Source organism: Phoxinus phoxinus, assembly GCF_949152265.1.
Source record: "Phoxinus phoxinus genome assembly, chromosome: 23".
NCBI lineage: Eukaryota > Metazoa > Chordata > Actinopteri > Cypriniformes > Leuciscidae > Phoxinus > Phoxinus phoxinus.
In genome coordinates, this window is record NC_136898.1 from 23,374,740 (window position 1) to 23,391,866 (window position 17,127).

General features: G+C 38.4%; 1 protein-coding gene across 1 annotated transcript in view; it reads right to left on the reverse strand.

Annotated features, from left to right (window-relative positions):
• The window catches only part of epha5 (EPH receptor A5), a 92,354-nt gene that overhangs the window by 51,735 nt on the left and 23,492 nt on the right, over positions 1-17,127 (reverse strand). Inside the window, exon 3 of the mRNA XM_079600038.1 lies at positions 16,227-16,890. Within this exon, the coding sequence (XP_079456164.1) occupies positions 16,227-16,890 (664 nt within the window). The remainder of the gene's footprint in view (positions 1-16,226; positions 16,891-17,127) is intronic.

Here is a 17,127-nt window from a genome sequence, read left to right on the forward strand (position 1 = left end):
GAACACCACTAACCACTTGGTGAGTTTAACAATTTTGTAAACGAACATTATTGGCTGTTTTAATGGCATTTTCGGACATGACCATTGACTCTAATAGAATTGGCCATGGACCCATTTAACATTGTAGTCAAAAACTCGAGAGAGGAACCATTGTCAAAAAAATGTTGTCCACCACTCTTGTTCATCCAAAACAAACTACAATGTAGACTCAAGGTGTTAAATACCGGAATTATCCTTTAAGTAAATAAACGTAATGCTTAATTGAAAAAAATAAGTTATGTGAACTTGACAATTCCACATTACTTAATTTTTTCGATTAAGCATGAAGTTAACGGGTGTCCTCAAGTCAAGTCAACTGATCACTTTTTACAGTGTACAAATTCATATGAAAAAGCCACCTGGTAAACTAGTTACATTTTCCTGTGACATTTAATTGGAATATGACTCAATCGCAGCAAATAAGCAATATTAAATGTTAAATAAACAGTTAAGTGGAATATATCATTGAACCAATGAGATTGTACAGTTGCTGGAACTACACTTTTTGTGCACTGCACATTCCTCTCTTATTGAGCATTATTCCTTTTCAAAAACATAAATCCTCAATGTACACAGCAAACAATATCACAGCATGCATACCAAGCCGATCGAGATCCGCTTCATTACGTCTCCCCTACAGCTGCTAACCACCTCCACACATTCACATTACCCAGAATCCTACAACACCGCACCCAAACAAACCCCCACCAAACAATGACAGATGCTAAATATTATCTCACAACCCGTCCAAGCAAAACGGTGGCCATGAAATTCCCAAATCACTCCAGTGCACTTTGGCCTGGTTGCGTCTCGAATGCGATTTGCTTCCAGCGTGCGTGACTGCAGCGTCTCATTGATGATGCCGGGACCGTCGCTGCTCACAGTGGCAGGGAGTCTATCCAAAGTCGTAATGCGTTGCGCAAAAGGCTAATAGGTAATTAATATGCAGCAAACAGTGGTGCGCCTGGCAATTAATGAGCCGGCAAGGATCTCAGTATAAGCGCCTTTAAAAGATAGACATTTTGAGACAAGAAGTGTTGATTAATAAGGCTTTATATACCAGAGAGAGAGAAAAAACGTCCACACTAGCTTTGATAGCAGACATGTCCTATAATTGAAACCATGATGCTCACTGTAAGATGCAAGCCAGAGTAAGTTAGCGAAAGCTAATTGGTTGGAGAACATTACGATGAAAGCGGTTGATAAATGCCCTGACAAATAGATCTGATGCTAATTACAACAGGAAGTTGAGTGTTTGACATGCATTTAATAAAGGGCGAATCGAGATAAATGTTAGAATGGATTATCTGTTGCTTAATTGTATGCGCTCAATTATTCTTTTTATAACACAACAGAACGCACCACTACCCTCGTGAGAAAGAAGGACACTTTAGCGCACTATAAAAAGAGTAATTACAGTGCAAAGTGCAAACTGAATGCTATGCTTTCAGAAACTTAATTGTAATTAAATGCAAATGCACTATAGTTTAAATGTATATTAAGTGCAATTAGCTGAGCTTTAGAATGATTTTGACCACTTAAGCAGGACGTAAAGGGATAGTTCACTCAACAATGAACATTATCTCATCATTTACTCGCCCTCAAGTTGGTCCAAACCTGTGGGAGTTTCTTTATTTTGTTAGTTGATGGAGCCCATTGTGTATTTTCCCCCTACTATGGAAGTCAATGGGGTCCACCAACTGTCTAGTTACTGACATTCTTCAAAATATCTTCTTTTGACAGATTTGTCATACTATAAGTATGTCTTTATACTGTTTGTAAATTCATAATTACGTCTAATGTCATCAAAGTAAGTGCGCTTCTTTAATGCACTACACAACCATGTTTAAAAATGTACTTTAACATAAAACTTTAAATTTGACATCATCACAAAGTGCACTTTTTAAAAGTGTGTTAATAATCATGGTCATGAAAGTGTAATGTATTAAGTACATTTAGGTTGCCTCTATCATTAATATTAAATTGCCTGTATACTACTAATGTACAAATAATATTAAAGTGCAGTTTTGCTTTTAAGATTTGAAGTACACTACAAGTGCACATTTAATACAACAAGTGTCCCTTTTTTCACAAGGATAAACCATTCAGTTGAAATCCTTCTTTTTTAAATACTGGAAACAACTGATTTTCATTACAATTCAGTAGCACTGCTTCTATATGCTCATCTACAGTATCACCACAAACAAAATGACACTTTAGTTGATGTGTAACTTCAACATTAATTGAATGTGAATGTTTGTGGGAAAGACTGGGCAACGCAACATAATAAAACAATATATAAACATCTTCAGCCGGGTTCAGACTACACAATATTTGTGTCCGTTATGATAGTCACTGTGTCAGATTGTGAGATTTTGACTCCTAAAATTCTTGTCATGTCATTAACAAAAAACATGTCAGACTACACATTCCTGCCCAACCAATCATCACTTGCCATCTTTAACAACATGCGTAATGTCATCGAGAATCCGGAACTTGCAACGGACTTGTCTTGAGGGAACATCATAAAGGCAGGCGTATTGTTGATATAGAGTAGCTCAACAAACCTTTCCTCCATTGCATAATTCCACCTAGCAGCACCAATACCAGCGTCTCTCACTCGTTTCATCAAGTTTGTTCTGTGCTCCTATTGGTCAATGGCACAGATGTGACAGAACCCATCGTGGAGGACCGGAAAGAAATAAAAATTACTTGTCTTTCTGTCGTGAAGCGTCGCAGTCTGTTGTCATCCACTATAACACACTATTCAAGACCAAACAATTGATTATTGCGTGTTCCGACGCTAACTGTGGTTTACAAATCACCACGAGGTAGGCATTAGATAAACGTAGGCATTAGATAATAAATACATTTCTTTGATAGGCTACTATCAAAAAAAGTAGCCTAATGGGCCTTTCACACAGGACGCGGTATGCGTGGCGCTTGCCGCTGGGTTCAGCGTTGCCCTTCAGATACAACGCGATTTGCGCTGCGCTGCGCTATGGCGTAGGCGGAGTTTTAAAAACTTTTAGCGGGAGCTCTATTGTCTGTTGTTCCTCCTTTCGGTCAGCAGCAAACATGTATCTGTCCCGTTGTAAGAAGTTCTGACACACACAGTACTAGCCGTTCATCCATTTTGATTTCGTGCTTGTTTGGATCCCCCGATTCTATTGGCCGCGCTGGTAATCGTCACAGAGCGCAGCGGCAAAAGTTTAACTATTTTGAACTTTGACCGCAGCGTGCGCGTGAGCACGCCAATGATGCGCACCGCTGCGCTTGCGCTTTGCTCGACGCAGAAACAAAACGTCCTTGCGCGGCGCAAGCCATTGAAATGAATGGGTTTTATAACGCAGCCCGCGCATACCGCGTCCTGTGTGAAAGGCCCATAACTCAGTAATGAATAAATCTTGTAAGCTAGTTATTTTTGGTGTATCAATCTAAAAACCTAACTCACTGAATTGATCAGAACAGTTATTGACTAATTAGGCCTAATTGGAATGTGAGAACCACTAAATTCATTAATGACGTCATTTCCACTGAAACAGGAAGCTAAGGCGGGACATAGTGAATGGCTCCTCCCCCTTTTCAAATAGCCAATAGCGTTTAGTTTACGTTTAAGTCGTACTTGACAGCACCATGGAAGCGAATCAGAGCGCTGAGGATACGTTGGATTCAATAGTAGAGGTGTGATTACATTCTAGCTATTTCCTTCTTAACCAACGTACAGTTGGAAAACAAAATAAAAGCATTTAAGAAACCAGACACATGTCTCCAGCCCATGTTGCTCCTTGACGTGTCACTGGTCGCTTTGGCCAGGTGGTGTTTATAGAATGGGGGCGGAGCTTTAGATTCTAGAGAGCATTTGATTGGACAGAAGATGTGATGAGAAGCTGAAGTCCGCGGTGATGTCATAAAAATCCGTGATCCATCCCTGATCAGCGGAAGTGAGAGACTGTAAGTTTTGAATGCTTGTATCTCCTAAATGTGAATTTTGTCATTGTTTTGGAACACACCAGCTTATTCATAATCTTAAGGCTAACATATTCATACTAAAAGCTAAAAAACTTACATTTTGATTTCAGGAGGCCTTTAAGATTTCCATCTCTAGGTGAAATCTATGGTACATTATTATTTAGAACAGACGGCGGGAAAAAAAAAATGAATCCATCAAACAAAGACCAATGAGAAAACATTAACTTACTTTTCCAAGAATGCATTTTTAAAACAGAAACGGACCGCAAAATAAATTGTAACAATGGTACCCCAGATGGCTATCGACTCTCGCCGATAAACATCCCTTTCCTATGTTTAGCGTCCTGTGAGTAAACGTGACTTTAAACAAATACATTCAAATGCCAATATGCAAACATGTGATTGGCAGCGTCTAGTGTTAGTCTTTGTGCTCGGCTATTGTTGAGGCCAAACTTGTGTATTTTTCCTCAGTGCTCTGTTTGAATAGCGGGGCGGATTAAAGTTGATTTATACCACAGCAAATCTGCTATCTAAATTCCATTATGTCAATGACATCTCGTTGGACGTCTGCTAATACCCACAGCATGTCATCTCGAGCTGATGGCCGGTATACGCAGGCCTGAAAACGCATCAAAATTGTCATTGTTGGGTTTTGTCATTCATTGTGAGAAATGAAAAGAGCTTAGAAGGATGTAACGCTGGACTATTCACACAACAAAAACTGACATTGTGAATAATCAATTACGGTAGATGTTCTCCATATTTGGTGCAAACTAAGTGGAAATGGAGTAAATGAAGCTTAAATCCTGATATTATCTATGCAAAATTATACGGCATAAAATAACCAGTCTGAGGGTTAATGCAGCATTACATTAAACACAGACATCCAGAATATACAGCTTCATACTTGAAAAATGACATCAAAAGATACAACACTTGATGTTAGACTTCCAATTTAGAAACTCTGGAAATATTTTAGGAATCTTTAAGTTAATGATAAACTGTTTAAGCAAAAAAAAAAAAAAAACATGCATTAATTGAAGTCAAAGTTGCATTTTTACCAGGTCAGCAGACATTTTCATTAATATATGTGTAAAATATGAATGGAAAGCTCCACAATCATCCAGTCAAAGCAAAAATGTCAATGTTTTATCAATATTTGGATGATTTGAGGAGCTCTCGATTCAGGTTTCTGTTTTGATCAAATCCCTGAGAAAAAAAAGCCATTTTAAAGAGCAGTGATTAGCATTCCCAAACTGTCACATGCTGCTTGTAAAAAGGAATTAAGGAATCGCGTGCAGGTGTTCTCGGGGAATATAATAGGGACACAAATTTGAGATAATTATACATAATTGGAACATTTCTGTAATTTTATCTAATTCAGTTATTCTCAATTGGTGGGTTGCCACCCCAAAATAATGGTTCACAGGTCTAGTCTGATCAAGGACAGCAGGGGAAAAAAATAAACACTAAATACAAATAATAAAGTGCAACTAATTATACAATATATAATCATGCACAGTTAGAATAGCTATATCAACTTTGAAAAGGAAAGATTAAAAAAAATATTTGGAATTGGCACAAAATTCATTAGTATTATAGCTATTTTATTCCATGTGTTTATTCCATGCATTATCTATATCATATTTCTGATGTTGTTCAAGCACTTGCACAATTTTAAATGCCATGTCATATTACCAATTAAGCTTTATTGCATGGAAATTGGGCATATAAAATTAATTTCAAATAACTTAAACATTTTTATTTTGGTACAGCGTTGATTCCAAAGCAAAATATGGTCACACTTTATATCAGCTGTCTTTAACTACTATGTCCTTAATAATAATAATAATAATAATAATTGTTAGCTTCAATGTACTGGTAACACTTTACAATAAGCTTCATTAGTTAACAACATAAGTTAACATGAACTAAGAATGATCAATACTTCTTCAGCATTTATTAATCTTAGTTAATATTCACTTCAACATTTACTAATACCTTATTAAAATCAAAGGTTGTATTTGTTAACATTAGTTAATGCACTGTGAACTAACATGAACATTTGTATTTTAATTAACTAAAATTGACAAAGATGAACAAATACAGTAACAAAAGTATTGCTCATTGTTAGTTCATGTTAGTTAATACAATAATACTAACGAACCTTATTGTAAAGTGTTACCAAGTGTATTGCAGAACACTTGTTCTGCTATCGAGGTGGGAAACGGGTAGATTCTGTTTATGTTACTGACAAAAAAAATTAACAAAAGTCATTGAAACATTTATGTAAACAACAAATGCTTCTCAGTGTGTTTGAATAAGGCAAAACATGCTTGATTTGCATTTGACTGCAACTCTAAAATAACCTCCAAAGACCTCAGTGTCGATGCAGACCTAGTTTGCTCAAGAACAACACTTCAGTGTTCTCAGATCAATGTTTAATGTTCACCCACACATAATCACATCAGAAACTGCCATACCGCACATAACTGGCATCCACAAATAACAAACCAAGCCGTGGACATGTTAGACACGTCTGGCCTATAAAGCACATGCAACTGTGAAACCCGATGTCAACTCGCATTGAGATTGTGAAGTAACTGTAAAAAAAAAAGGTATAAACCTCACACGGAAATGCAGAATTAAAAACAACCTGGTGCGCTCTAGCAGTGTCATTCACTCGTGTGTGTGTGTGTGTGTGTGTGTGTGTGTGTGTGTGTGTGTGTGTGTGTGTGTGTGTGTGTGTGTGTGGAGCTGGTCTTTTCCCAGCATGGCCCACAGACGGGGTGAGAAGAAGACTCTCAGGATGAAGCTGTCATTTCCCGACTCTGAAGACTATCTTCGCGAGCGCTCTGCAGTCTTCACCGGTGGGTGAAATCACAGGTGTAGCGGCTTACAAATGAGCCCATAAAAAACCCTATTAAATCCTCATACTGACGGCACGGGACGAATGTAGTCAATCACTATCAAATCACCGTCCTACTAAAGCAGTGGAGCCGTTTATGAACAGTGCGTTCAAAGAAATCAATCACTAATTTGGCTTCTATACTTGTATGATATTACATGCCACAAAAGATTGTGAAATTGTCAGTTCATATGACAAATATCAAGAATAATTCAGCCAAAATAGAAAATGATGTTATGATTTGCTCATTGCAAACCTGCATGACTTTCTTTCTTCCACGGAAGACAAAAGATGTTCATGCTGTTCTTCTCCATTCATCAAACACATATAGACCTGTGTTTAGCGCTGCGCTTGTGTTCTGTCTTACAGTTTGTATTTCCACAGTATGAATGTAAGATCTTATGGATTTATGAATGAACCACTTGATTTAAAATCTTTACGGTCTACCGGCATTTGTTATGACATCCGCTTCAAACATTACAATGCTCATGATAACTTTCATTAACTCTACAATAATTAAATCGACTTGACCAGTAATTACTCTTCAACAGCGATGCCATAGAAATATACAGAGCTGCCGCACTAACAGAAGTACAAACACACAATTCTAAAGATGGCTGCACGCTTGTTTCTCTGGCACAAAAGGTATACAAGTACAGTGACCAGAAGCTGTTAAGCTCCAAAAAGGACAAAAAAACCTGTCTACTACCCTGTCACATTGGGTCTGAGTATTCTTGTTTGGTTTTGCACTGTTTCCTGTTCTGTTTACTGTGTTACCATGGTTACTCATTGTTTGATTAATGCACTGCACCCGTTGCTCGTTTCCTTTCACTGGTCTGCGTTTGTATATAGCCCAGTCTTTGTAGTGTTCTTTGTCTGATCTAGTCTAAATTAAATGGTTGTCCTGTTCGCCGAGTTTTTGTATTTTGATATTCGGATGGTATTTTTATTATTATCATTACAATCAACTGTTGCGACTAGATCCTGCCTTTATTTTCGTCCACGCTGTGACACTATGCTACAATATACTCTCTAGTTTTCTTTAGAATATATTTTGAAGAATATTTACACTGCAGAACATTCATATTTCATAAAAGGAACGTTTACACTGACTAAAGCTTCTAAGCTAAAGTACACAAAAACATGATATATCGAAATAAATTCTAAATTCTGACTCCATGCTTTTTTGTTCTTGTAAAGACTACCCAAATGTGAATTTTTTTTTTTACCGTTACTATTCACCCCTAAAATTATTGTTTGCACTAAAAAGTCTCAGTATAAAGTATATATATTTTTTATTATTTTAATTCATAAACAATCTCCAACCTAATCACCCCAAATATTTTAGAAAGATAATTTTTTTACAGTCTAGTTAAAATCCCTATTTATTTTTTTATAACGCAATATATATTGAAAAATAAAATATATTTTTAAAAAAAGTCATGTGGATTTAGAACGATATGAGAATGAATAAATAATGACACATTCTTTGGACAAGCTTTTCCTTTAAAAATCTGTTATTAATCTGTAACAATAGGTTTGATATTGCCAGACAACACAGTGGAAATAACATCCTCCACGTTTCACTAAAACCCAGCCAGTGCTCGTCTCCCGATGCTGTTAGTATGATGTCTTCTCCAAAATATCTTTGTCTTTGGTACATTTCCACAGTATAGCTCTATCCCTTGGCATGTAGCGAGTGACCGGATCGAGTTTGACATTTGCAGCAGTAACGGCTGACAGGAATGAAAATAGAGGGAGATCATTGGAGATCCAGCTCCTTCTGAAAGCTTCCGCCCCGGAGAGCCCCGGAGAGCCCGAATGAATTCCACAGAGGGCCGGACGCCATTCCATGCATCCATCTTACTCTGAGTTTTCTCCCTCACTCACACCTCCACAGGCCTAAGGACAGTCTTTGCCAACTATTGCTAAGTCCACCACTGTTCATTTATAGAAGACCTGGACTGGCATTTCATTTTGGTGCAAATTACATGAATGATCGAAAAACATAGAAAAAGCTGATTTTAATGATTTTAAGAGGATATGCTAGTATAGCATTACATCAAAACTCTGGATTTAGGCAAAATATTTTGTTGTCCATCTTGGTATCTGATATATTCATCAGAAACTACTGGAATAAAATCTGGATTTAACACAATGGAGATGATGTACTTTTATGGAGTCAAATTCATGCCACATGTAATTCCAAACAAAAATGAAGAATCACAGAAGAAAAATAAACTAAGAAAAAAAATATATATATAAGCAAAAAAGGATCACAAAATATAAATAAACAAAAATAAAATATATAATTGATTGCAAAAATTAATGACTGCTATAAAAGAAGCTAAAAAACGTTTATAATTTTTTATCTCTTGCATCAATGATTTTTTGCAACATATTCAGTGGCGATGCATACTAATTAATTTGCAATGATACTTTTAATCTGCTTTTCAGTCACATGTAATCTTGTGATATAGTTTTTTTTCATTGCAAAAAAAAAATTGCCCTATACTTGATTTTTCTTTTGCAATACTTTATTGATTTGCAAATATATGTGGCAATGGCATAGATTTGACTCCATAATCATATTACTAAGTAATAATCACCTGCATGTGCTTTATGTTATACAAATATAGATATAGACACACCAGTCAAATGTGAAACAGCAGAGTACAGATATACGGTAACTAAAATAATTTTCAGAGCTGTTTTTTAGCTGATGAACACTGACAACCACAATCCTTTACATTTAAATATGCAATAATGCTCATAGCACACATTTTATAATAAACATAACATCATCATTCTTTGGTGTGGTTATTACAATTAGTGTTTTCATTTCATTAATAGTCCTTAAAGTCACTATGAAATCAAAATGGACAGTTCTTGTATATTGCACATCATTATTTGTATTTATTTTATTTATGTGCCTCGTAACTTTTAATCAGAATAACGTCCCTTCCCTCTTGCATCTCCTCTTCTCTGATGATGAGGGCGGAGCAACCTGTCAATCACATGAGATCCACCAATAGCAAACCGCAATCAGCCAATCAATTCCCCACAGACAAAATCAAGCCCGCCCACATTTGATCTTGTTCCAGAAGCAATTTCACTCATAAACGTCACAATAGGGAAGAAAAGACAAGCACAACTTCCATTTCATGCCGACTTTAAGGCCTTTCCAGCTGGGTAATTGCACAAAATTGTATAGGCCAACTACAATCTTTCACAGTTCAGCTCAGATTATCCATTCTATTCTCTTCTATTATTTTCTATTCTATTCTAATCTAATTGCAAGAGGAGCAAATTCTCCTCTTAGCCATTAACCTCTGCATTATTTATTTTCTGCTCTGATAAAATGCCCGTGTTTATTTGACAAACTGAATGTATTCAGTGTGTCTCCCTAAAGAGCCAGACAACCCCTTTCCCTCTTTATCTCAGGTGACTGTCATGTTTACATTAATTTTATAATTGCTTGCACAAAACATCTGCACAGGAACACCATTGCACACCCACACCCACACTCATTGTACCATTTTGCCCACTGAATTGCAGCCCGTCCTCCCAGACAAAAGCATTGAAAGCGTTTCCGACACTTTGTCGCCCGGTCTGCTTGGCAACCTGGCCAACTGCACAAACCGACTCCCTCTAAAGCCTACATTGCAGAAGCGCCGGACATTCCCTCGGGACAGCTCAATGGAAATTAATTCGCACAGAAATATCACACTGCGCTCAAAAAGAATCCTTATCGCAAAGCGCCAACTCTGGCAGCAGACAAAGGAAGCAATCTGAAGAGAGGAGGACGAGGATGAAGGAGCCGTTTCATTCACAGGACACACTGCCCTCTTCCAGCACTGGAGCGTGGATCCCTCTATCACTTCCTGTCTTCCCCATCCGAGCCATCATTATATCCTCTGGGCTCCAGTGGTGTGGATGGGGGGGTTGGGTAAAGCCATCATAACTAAGACTTAAACTACAGAGAAAACCGCACTTCGTCTTCTCGCAAGAAGCACGGTTCACAGGGAATGAAAATCAACAGTGCTTTCATCGTCCTGCAACTTAGCATGCTAACAGATGAATCCATTTAAATGTTAATATTGTTGACGATCAAAGGCTGACTGTGGATGCAACAGAAACCAAAGTTAGAATACTGCATGTATTTATCAACGTGCCGACAGAAAGGTGAAAGCATTAAGAACACAATATTTGAAAGCAACATGACTTGTTTTGCACAGCATCTAAACAATTTAGAAGAACTGCAACTAAAGAGAGAGAAAAAATAACTGCTAGTAGTGAAAGAATTTTTGAACTCAAACCGGTATTATATAACTTATTGGCTACTCCTCTGTAAAGATATTGGCATGAGCCATTGAAAAACCCATTGACAGTTATAAGAGGCCGCTTGGCTCAACTAAACAAGACTCCGGTTTCATAAGTTCACACTTGCATATAATCAGATATAGTATAACATATGCGTATTTGGCGTGGTGTCCGAGCTCAGAATCTGGCCAACCCCCCCAATCCCTCGCTTGGATAGGAATAATCGAGTGTGAGGAGTTGGTCTGGAGGAGGGATGCTAGATAACTGTCATGAAACAGAGATAAGTCGGCTCTGCCTCCTCTCGTGCTGATTGGGTAGATTATCTAAACATACTACCCTCAAACTTTGTTAATAAAACAATTTCACAAGTTCACACTTACATACAATCAGATATAGTATAAAATATGTGTATTTGGCGTGCTGTCCGAGGAGAGGGCTCTGAGATCAGAATTTGGCCCTCACCCAGAGTACTCCCCTCCCAAAAAAAAGCAAATAAGCACTGGAGAGCAAACAGGAGACGGATTGACAGAGAAAAAAACCCAAAAGTGGGCTGCGAGTTGACGAATTGGTGTTAATGAGGATGAGCTTGGCCACTTGACTGGGATGGCTTACTTTGCGTCCGATGGGAGCCTGCAGCGCACAGCATCGGATGGGTACGCCCGCGAGTATTCGGAAAAAAGGGGTTTAAATAGTATACTAATATGTTGGTTTCTCAAGCCAGAGTGATCATTGTTTAATTCGTGCCGTCTATCTATGGGGGAACGCTGAGCAAACTATTCCAGTGTAGGGAGAAAAACAAAAACTGTTAATTGGTTGACAAAGTTAGAAAGTTTCCTTACTATATACAGTACATAACTGTGATCGATCTAATGGTACATTTAATGTAATTTTACTGTAAAATACCATTAAATTTACAGTTTTTGAAAATGTACTCATTGTATAATTTACAGTGGAAAACCGTAAATTGACATTTCCACAATTCCCTGCGTGACACTTCACATTTGATGTATTTTTTGTTGAAATAACTGTTTCTTCATAGTCTAATCAGTTATGTACATTAGGGTTTTATGTTACAATTAATGTTGTTCAATTAATGTTTATTGCATTTATGTGTGTTACCATGATGGTGTTTAATGTTTGTGTGAATGACACTGTGCAGCTTCAATATATTAGTATAATTTTCCTGTGGAAGAGCTTCTTGTGTTGAGCTTTGATTGATCATGTGACTCTCATCACTGCTGTGATTGTTGATTGTCAGTGTATGGTACAAAACAGATATTAATACTTAAATAGGTCAGTAAATTAACATTATATCAGATAATGAAATACGGTTTATTACTGTAAATTTAAAATTAAGGGCCCTATCTTGCACCCAGCGCAATTGACTTTGAACACCGACGCATGTATCATTCCTATTTTGCACCCGCGCACAGCGGACTTTTCCCTCCACAGACGCACGTCGGTAAATTAGGGAATGAACTTGCGCTCGCGGGGGCGGTTTAGCGAAAAGAGGAGTGTGTTCCGGCGCAAAACTTCCATGGTGCTATTTTCCAGTTTTAGAAAGCAATTGCGCCATTGACCAGGAAAAAAAAGTTGACCAGTGGCGCGTTGCGCGTTAGTGATATGGTATTTTAAGGGCGCGTGCTTGGCCATAATGTTAACCCGCATCCACTTTGATTCTCTAATAGGCTATAAACAGATGCAGCAGTTTTCATTTTTGCAAATCATACATTATTACAAGGAAAAATATGAACACACGAGGGAAATCATTGTTGTGTCCGTGAAGATGTGAAAAAGATAAAAAATCTATCTAGAAAAGAAAAAAAAAATCTAGATTAGGCTACACATTTACTACCCAAATTATACGCCTGTTTAACCGAAGCTAATTTGGGTGGGTTTCTCCCATCATCCCCAATGTCACTTCTCTGTGTTTTACGGCCCTGACGAGAACATCGGCCTCCTCGGCTGTGAACCGCTCCTGGCGTGCGCTGGCAAATCCGCCGTTATAATAGCAATCCGCCATGGAACAAGCGCGCCGGCTCTTAAAGGGAATGTGAGAGGACGCTCTGATTGGTTTATTTCACGTTACGCCCAAACCACACCTATGAATAATGAAGCTACTTCAGACCAACCCATTTTAGATTTGCGTCGGGCGCAAGAGTCATATATCCCGCCGGGAAAATAGCAACAGCGCCGGGATCCGCCCACAAAGTTACTTGCGCTTTGCACTTTGACACTTGCGTTTCAGATCGTTAAAATAGGGCCCCATGTCTGTAAAACCTAAAATGTTGCTACTAGAGGTCGACCGATTCATCGGTTTTGCCGATTAATCGGCACCGATTGTTGACTGGTGGAACTATCGTTATCGGCAAAAATATATACCGATAGTTTTTCCTGGTTGCGTCCATTGCTGGTGCGGCTGAGAAGCGCGCGCTGTCATTCATTACACAGAGCTGAGAAGGGTCTGCTGGCATGATGCAGTACAAGAGCGGCTTCTAGAGGTGTAATAAAAACTCGTGCCTCGTGTTGTTTATTTCGACACGTGATTCTGCGTGCTGCACTGAGAGCACATGCTGCGTGGAGAGCGCTGACATCAGACGCGCGGTTAAAGCACCGACAGCTCAAATGTATGTATACAGTACATTGTCATATCATTATAAAGTGATAAATTTGTTGACTAAATGCTGCATTAGTAGAGAAAGAACAGCACAACAGTGTGTTTGTTTGCCTTCGAGGCTGAGAGGACGCTAACATTAGTAGTACCTCAAGCGGTTAAAACACTGACAAACATAAACGTAAGTCCGACCCGAATGTTTAATGTCACAATTGTTACCTCTATATTTGCATTAGTTCATATCCAGCTGGTCACTTTTATGCATTAAATATGCAGAGAAGTTGCATATTTAAAGCTAGAGACGTAAGCAAACTGATATGTTCATACAGCCGACAGAAACATAAACGAATCAGAAAAGCATTCGATTTCGGTTATTTTTTCTTTCTTCATCTTCACTTTAATACAAATTTTGTTACTTTTTTTATTAATTAAGTTGGCTTGAAAAGAACAGTTAAATAGTTACATTTTGAATGTTAACTGGTTTTATTTGTTATTTAGAGTATTACTTTTTGTTTCAGTTTGAATGAATGTCTTTTATTGACTTAAATATTTATTCACATTTATATATTTATTTCATTTAGCATGTTTTTATGGTTCAATACAGTTTTTTTTTTTTTTATAATAAAGTTCAGCACTGTTTTACTTGGAGTGTTATGTTTGTTTTTATCCAGTATCAATTTTAAAAACTATCGGTTCATTAATCGGTTATCGGCAAGTATGGCCCAACCTAGCTATCGTTATCGGTAAAATCCACTATCGGTCGACCTCTAGTTGCTACCGTATTTTTATCTGGTTGCCAGTAATTTACCGTAAATTTAACAGATTATTTTTTGAGTGTAAGGTCAAATAAAGCCTGCATTAACATTGCTATTTTTTAATTGAATAAGTTTAGTTCTACTGAAGGTTAACTGAATAAGCCTTATAGGAGATTTTCTTCACACACAGTGTGATCTGACACGTTTTTCCACACCCTTTTGATTGACAGGATAAAATCGGCACTGATCATTGGCTGATTTTAAACAATCGACCGACGGCCGATAGCCAAAATAAGAGCTTTAATGCCGATACCGATTATTGGCCGATACTTATTGGCATCTCTAGTTCCAGCTTTTATTTAATTTTGTTAATGAGTTTTTAATTACTGTTTTACAAGTTACTTTTTTCTCCAAGTATATATTTTTATGCTATTTATTAGCTGTTTACATTCAATATGCCTTAATTAGAGCACATAGCTTTCCAAACGTTGCACTCTTTCATTTACATCCCAGCACTGTACAGTAGATGAGCTTCCGTATGGCAATCATGTCTATAGTTAAAGGTGGGGTATGTAATTCTCTTTTTTGGCCATTTTTTTTTTAAATCACTTAAAATCCTATTCCTAACCCACTTACACCCACTGAGTTAGAAGCACTGAAATAAAAATTAAGCAATTTAATCATCTGTGGAACGGGCAGGACTCGAAAAACTCCAGCCAATCATTTCCAAGACCACCTAGAATCATTGGACAGTAAGTGCGTCAATCAATCGGTCGTACCATCCCCCCTCCCCCCATCCATGTCCATGTTCTTTGAATGGGTGGAGTCAAAGGAAAGAAGGTAGGACCATTTGAGTTGTGTATTTTCAAATTCTGCCGGCCGTTTTGCAAATCACAAACCCCACCTTTAACGAGAGAGTGTTTTCTAGGACACTGATACAGAGTGATCCATTACAGTTTGATTATGCCGTTTCCTGGAACACAGTGAGCCCAACAGAAATCTGAGAGAAAACGTTCCCGTCAAACTTGAAGACATTTCCTTTGAAAAGTTCATATTTGTGAGGCACCAACATTTTGCTCAAACTTCACATAAATTTCAAACTAGATTGTCTCAAGTTTGTTGCAGTACTATAACTAAATGGTGTAATAGACACAACAGTATCCGGCATGAAGTGGGCGACTATCAAGTTAGGTTGATTGTCTTGTTCATATCAGTGAATCATTTGCCTGTCATTCTTACACATTCTGACAGCGGTTTCTCTACCAACCCACTTCTACCGTTCCCCGCATGATTACCGCCGCCTCTCACCACTGAGTCACGCAAATCCTTCTAACCATTCTGAGAAAGTGTCTTAAATACTAGCAGTATCTTAAATACACACGCTACCATTATGAACATCTTAAATATAAACTCCGCCTGGCATAATACATGAGAAATTAAAACCGTAAAATCACTAGATTGTGAAATGAATGTCACAGTCCACCCACGCCACACAAAGAGTTCAGGTTCTCATCGTCGTCTGTGACATTCAGAGACGCAGTTCAAGGGGAATATGTTACACACGTGTGGCATCGGCAGCGCTCGCATTTGCATAATAATGAAGATGTTCACCAACCTTGACAGGAGCCATTAACTTCCTCATGGCCCGCCTGGCACATGCACCTCCCAATGGGCACCAGCCACTCCCCCTCAGCACTGCAATGCATTCTGGGAGGTTCCTCAGCCACCGAGTTGTTGACGCAGGTCCCGGACACCTCCAGAAGCTGTGAGGAATCGGCCCCGGTTATAGTATCCGGGAAGAGGGCCAAATTCCTGACAACAAAAGGACACTTTTTGTAGAAGACCCGGACGGAAACGAGCGCGATACACGCGCCCAGGTCTTGGAAAGCCAGGTAGAAGCCTTTCTTGGTCAACGGACCCACATCCCTAACTTCCGTGTTCAGTTTCATGACCCGGTCTCCGAGGTCAAGCTCTGTGAAGCTCTCGTCGGCCGCGATGGTGTCGATCTTCGAGTATTGGCTTTCCCGAATATTCCTTCTCTCGTCGTCGTTGGCTTCGTAATAGTAGACATTGAAAGTCTCCTTGCACGTGCCCAGACCTCCGGGAAGACTGTTGCAGTCCCGCAGAGTGAACTTGAGCTCCACGAACACGCGCTGGGCGCCTTGGGTTAAAATCCAGTTGGTCTGCAACCAGTTGTTCTGGTTGTGCTCCATCACCTTACACACCTGGTACGTGTGGATGGGTGCATAGTTCTCGTCCACCTCTCCGATTTCTTCCCACTATAACACGAGGAGAGAAAAAGCAGATTAACATGTTATCGGTCACTCCCCTTTTTGAGCATAGATGTGAAAAAGCACTATTCAAACTTGAATGTATTTATTCTACTAAACATGTTTTATGCTATACAAAATTTGGCATCACATTATTTGGTAACACTATATTTTACAGTGTCCTTGTTACATATGTTACATGTACTTACCATAGTATTAACAGTAAATTATACATAATTACATGCA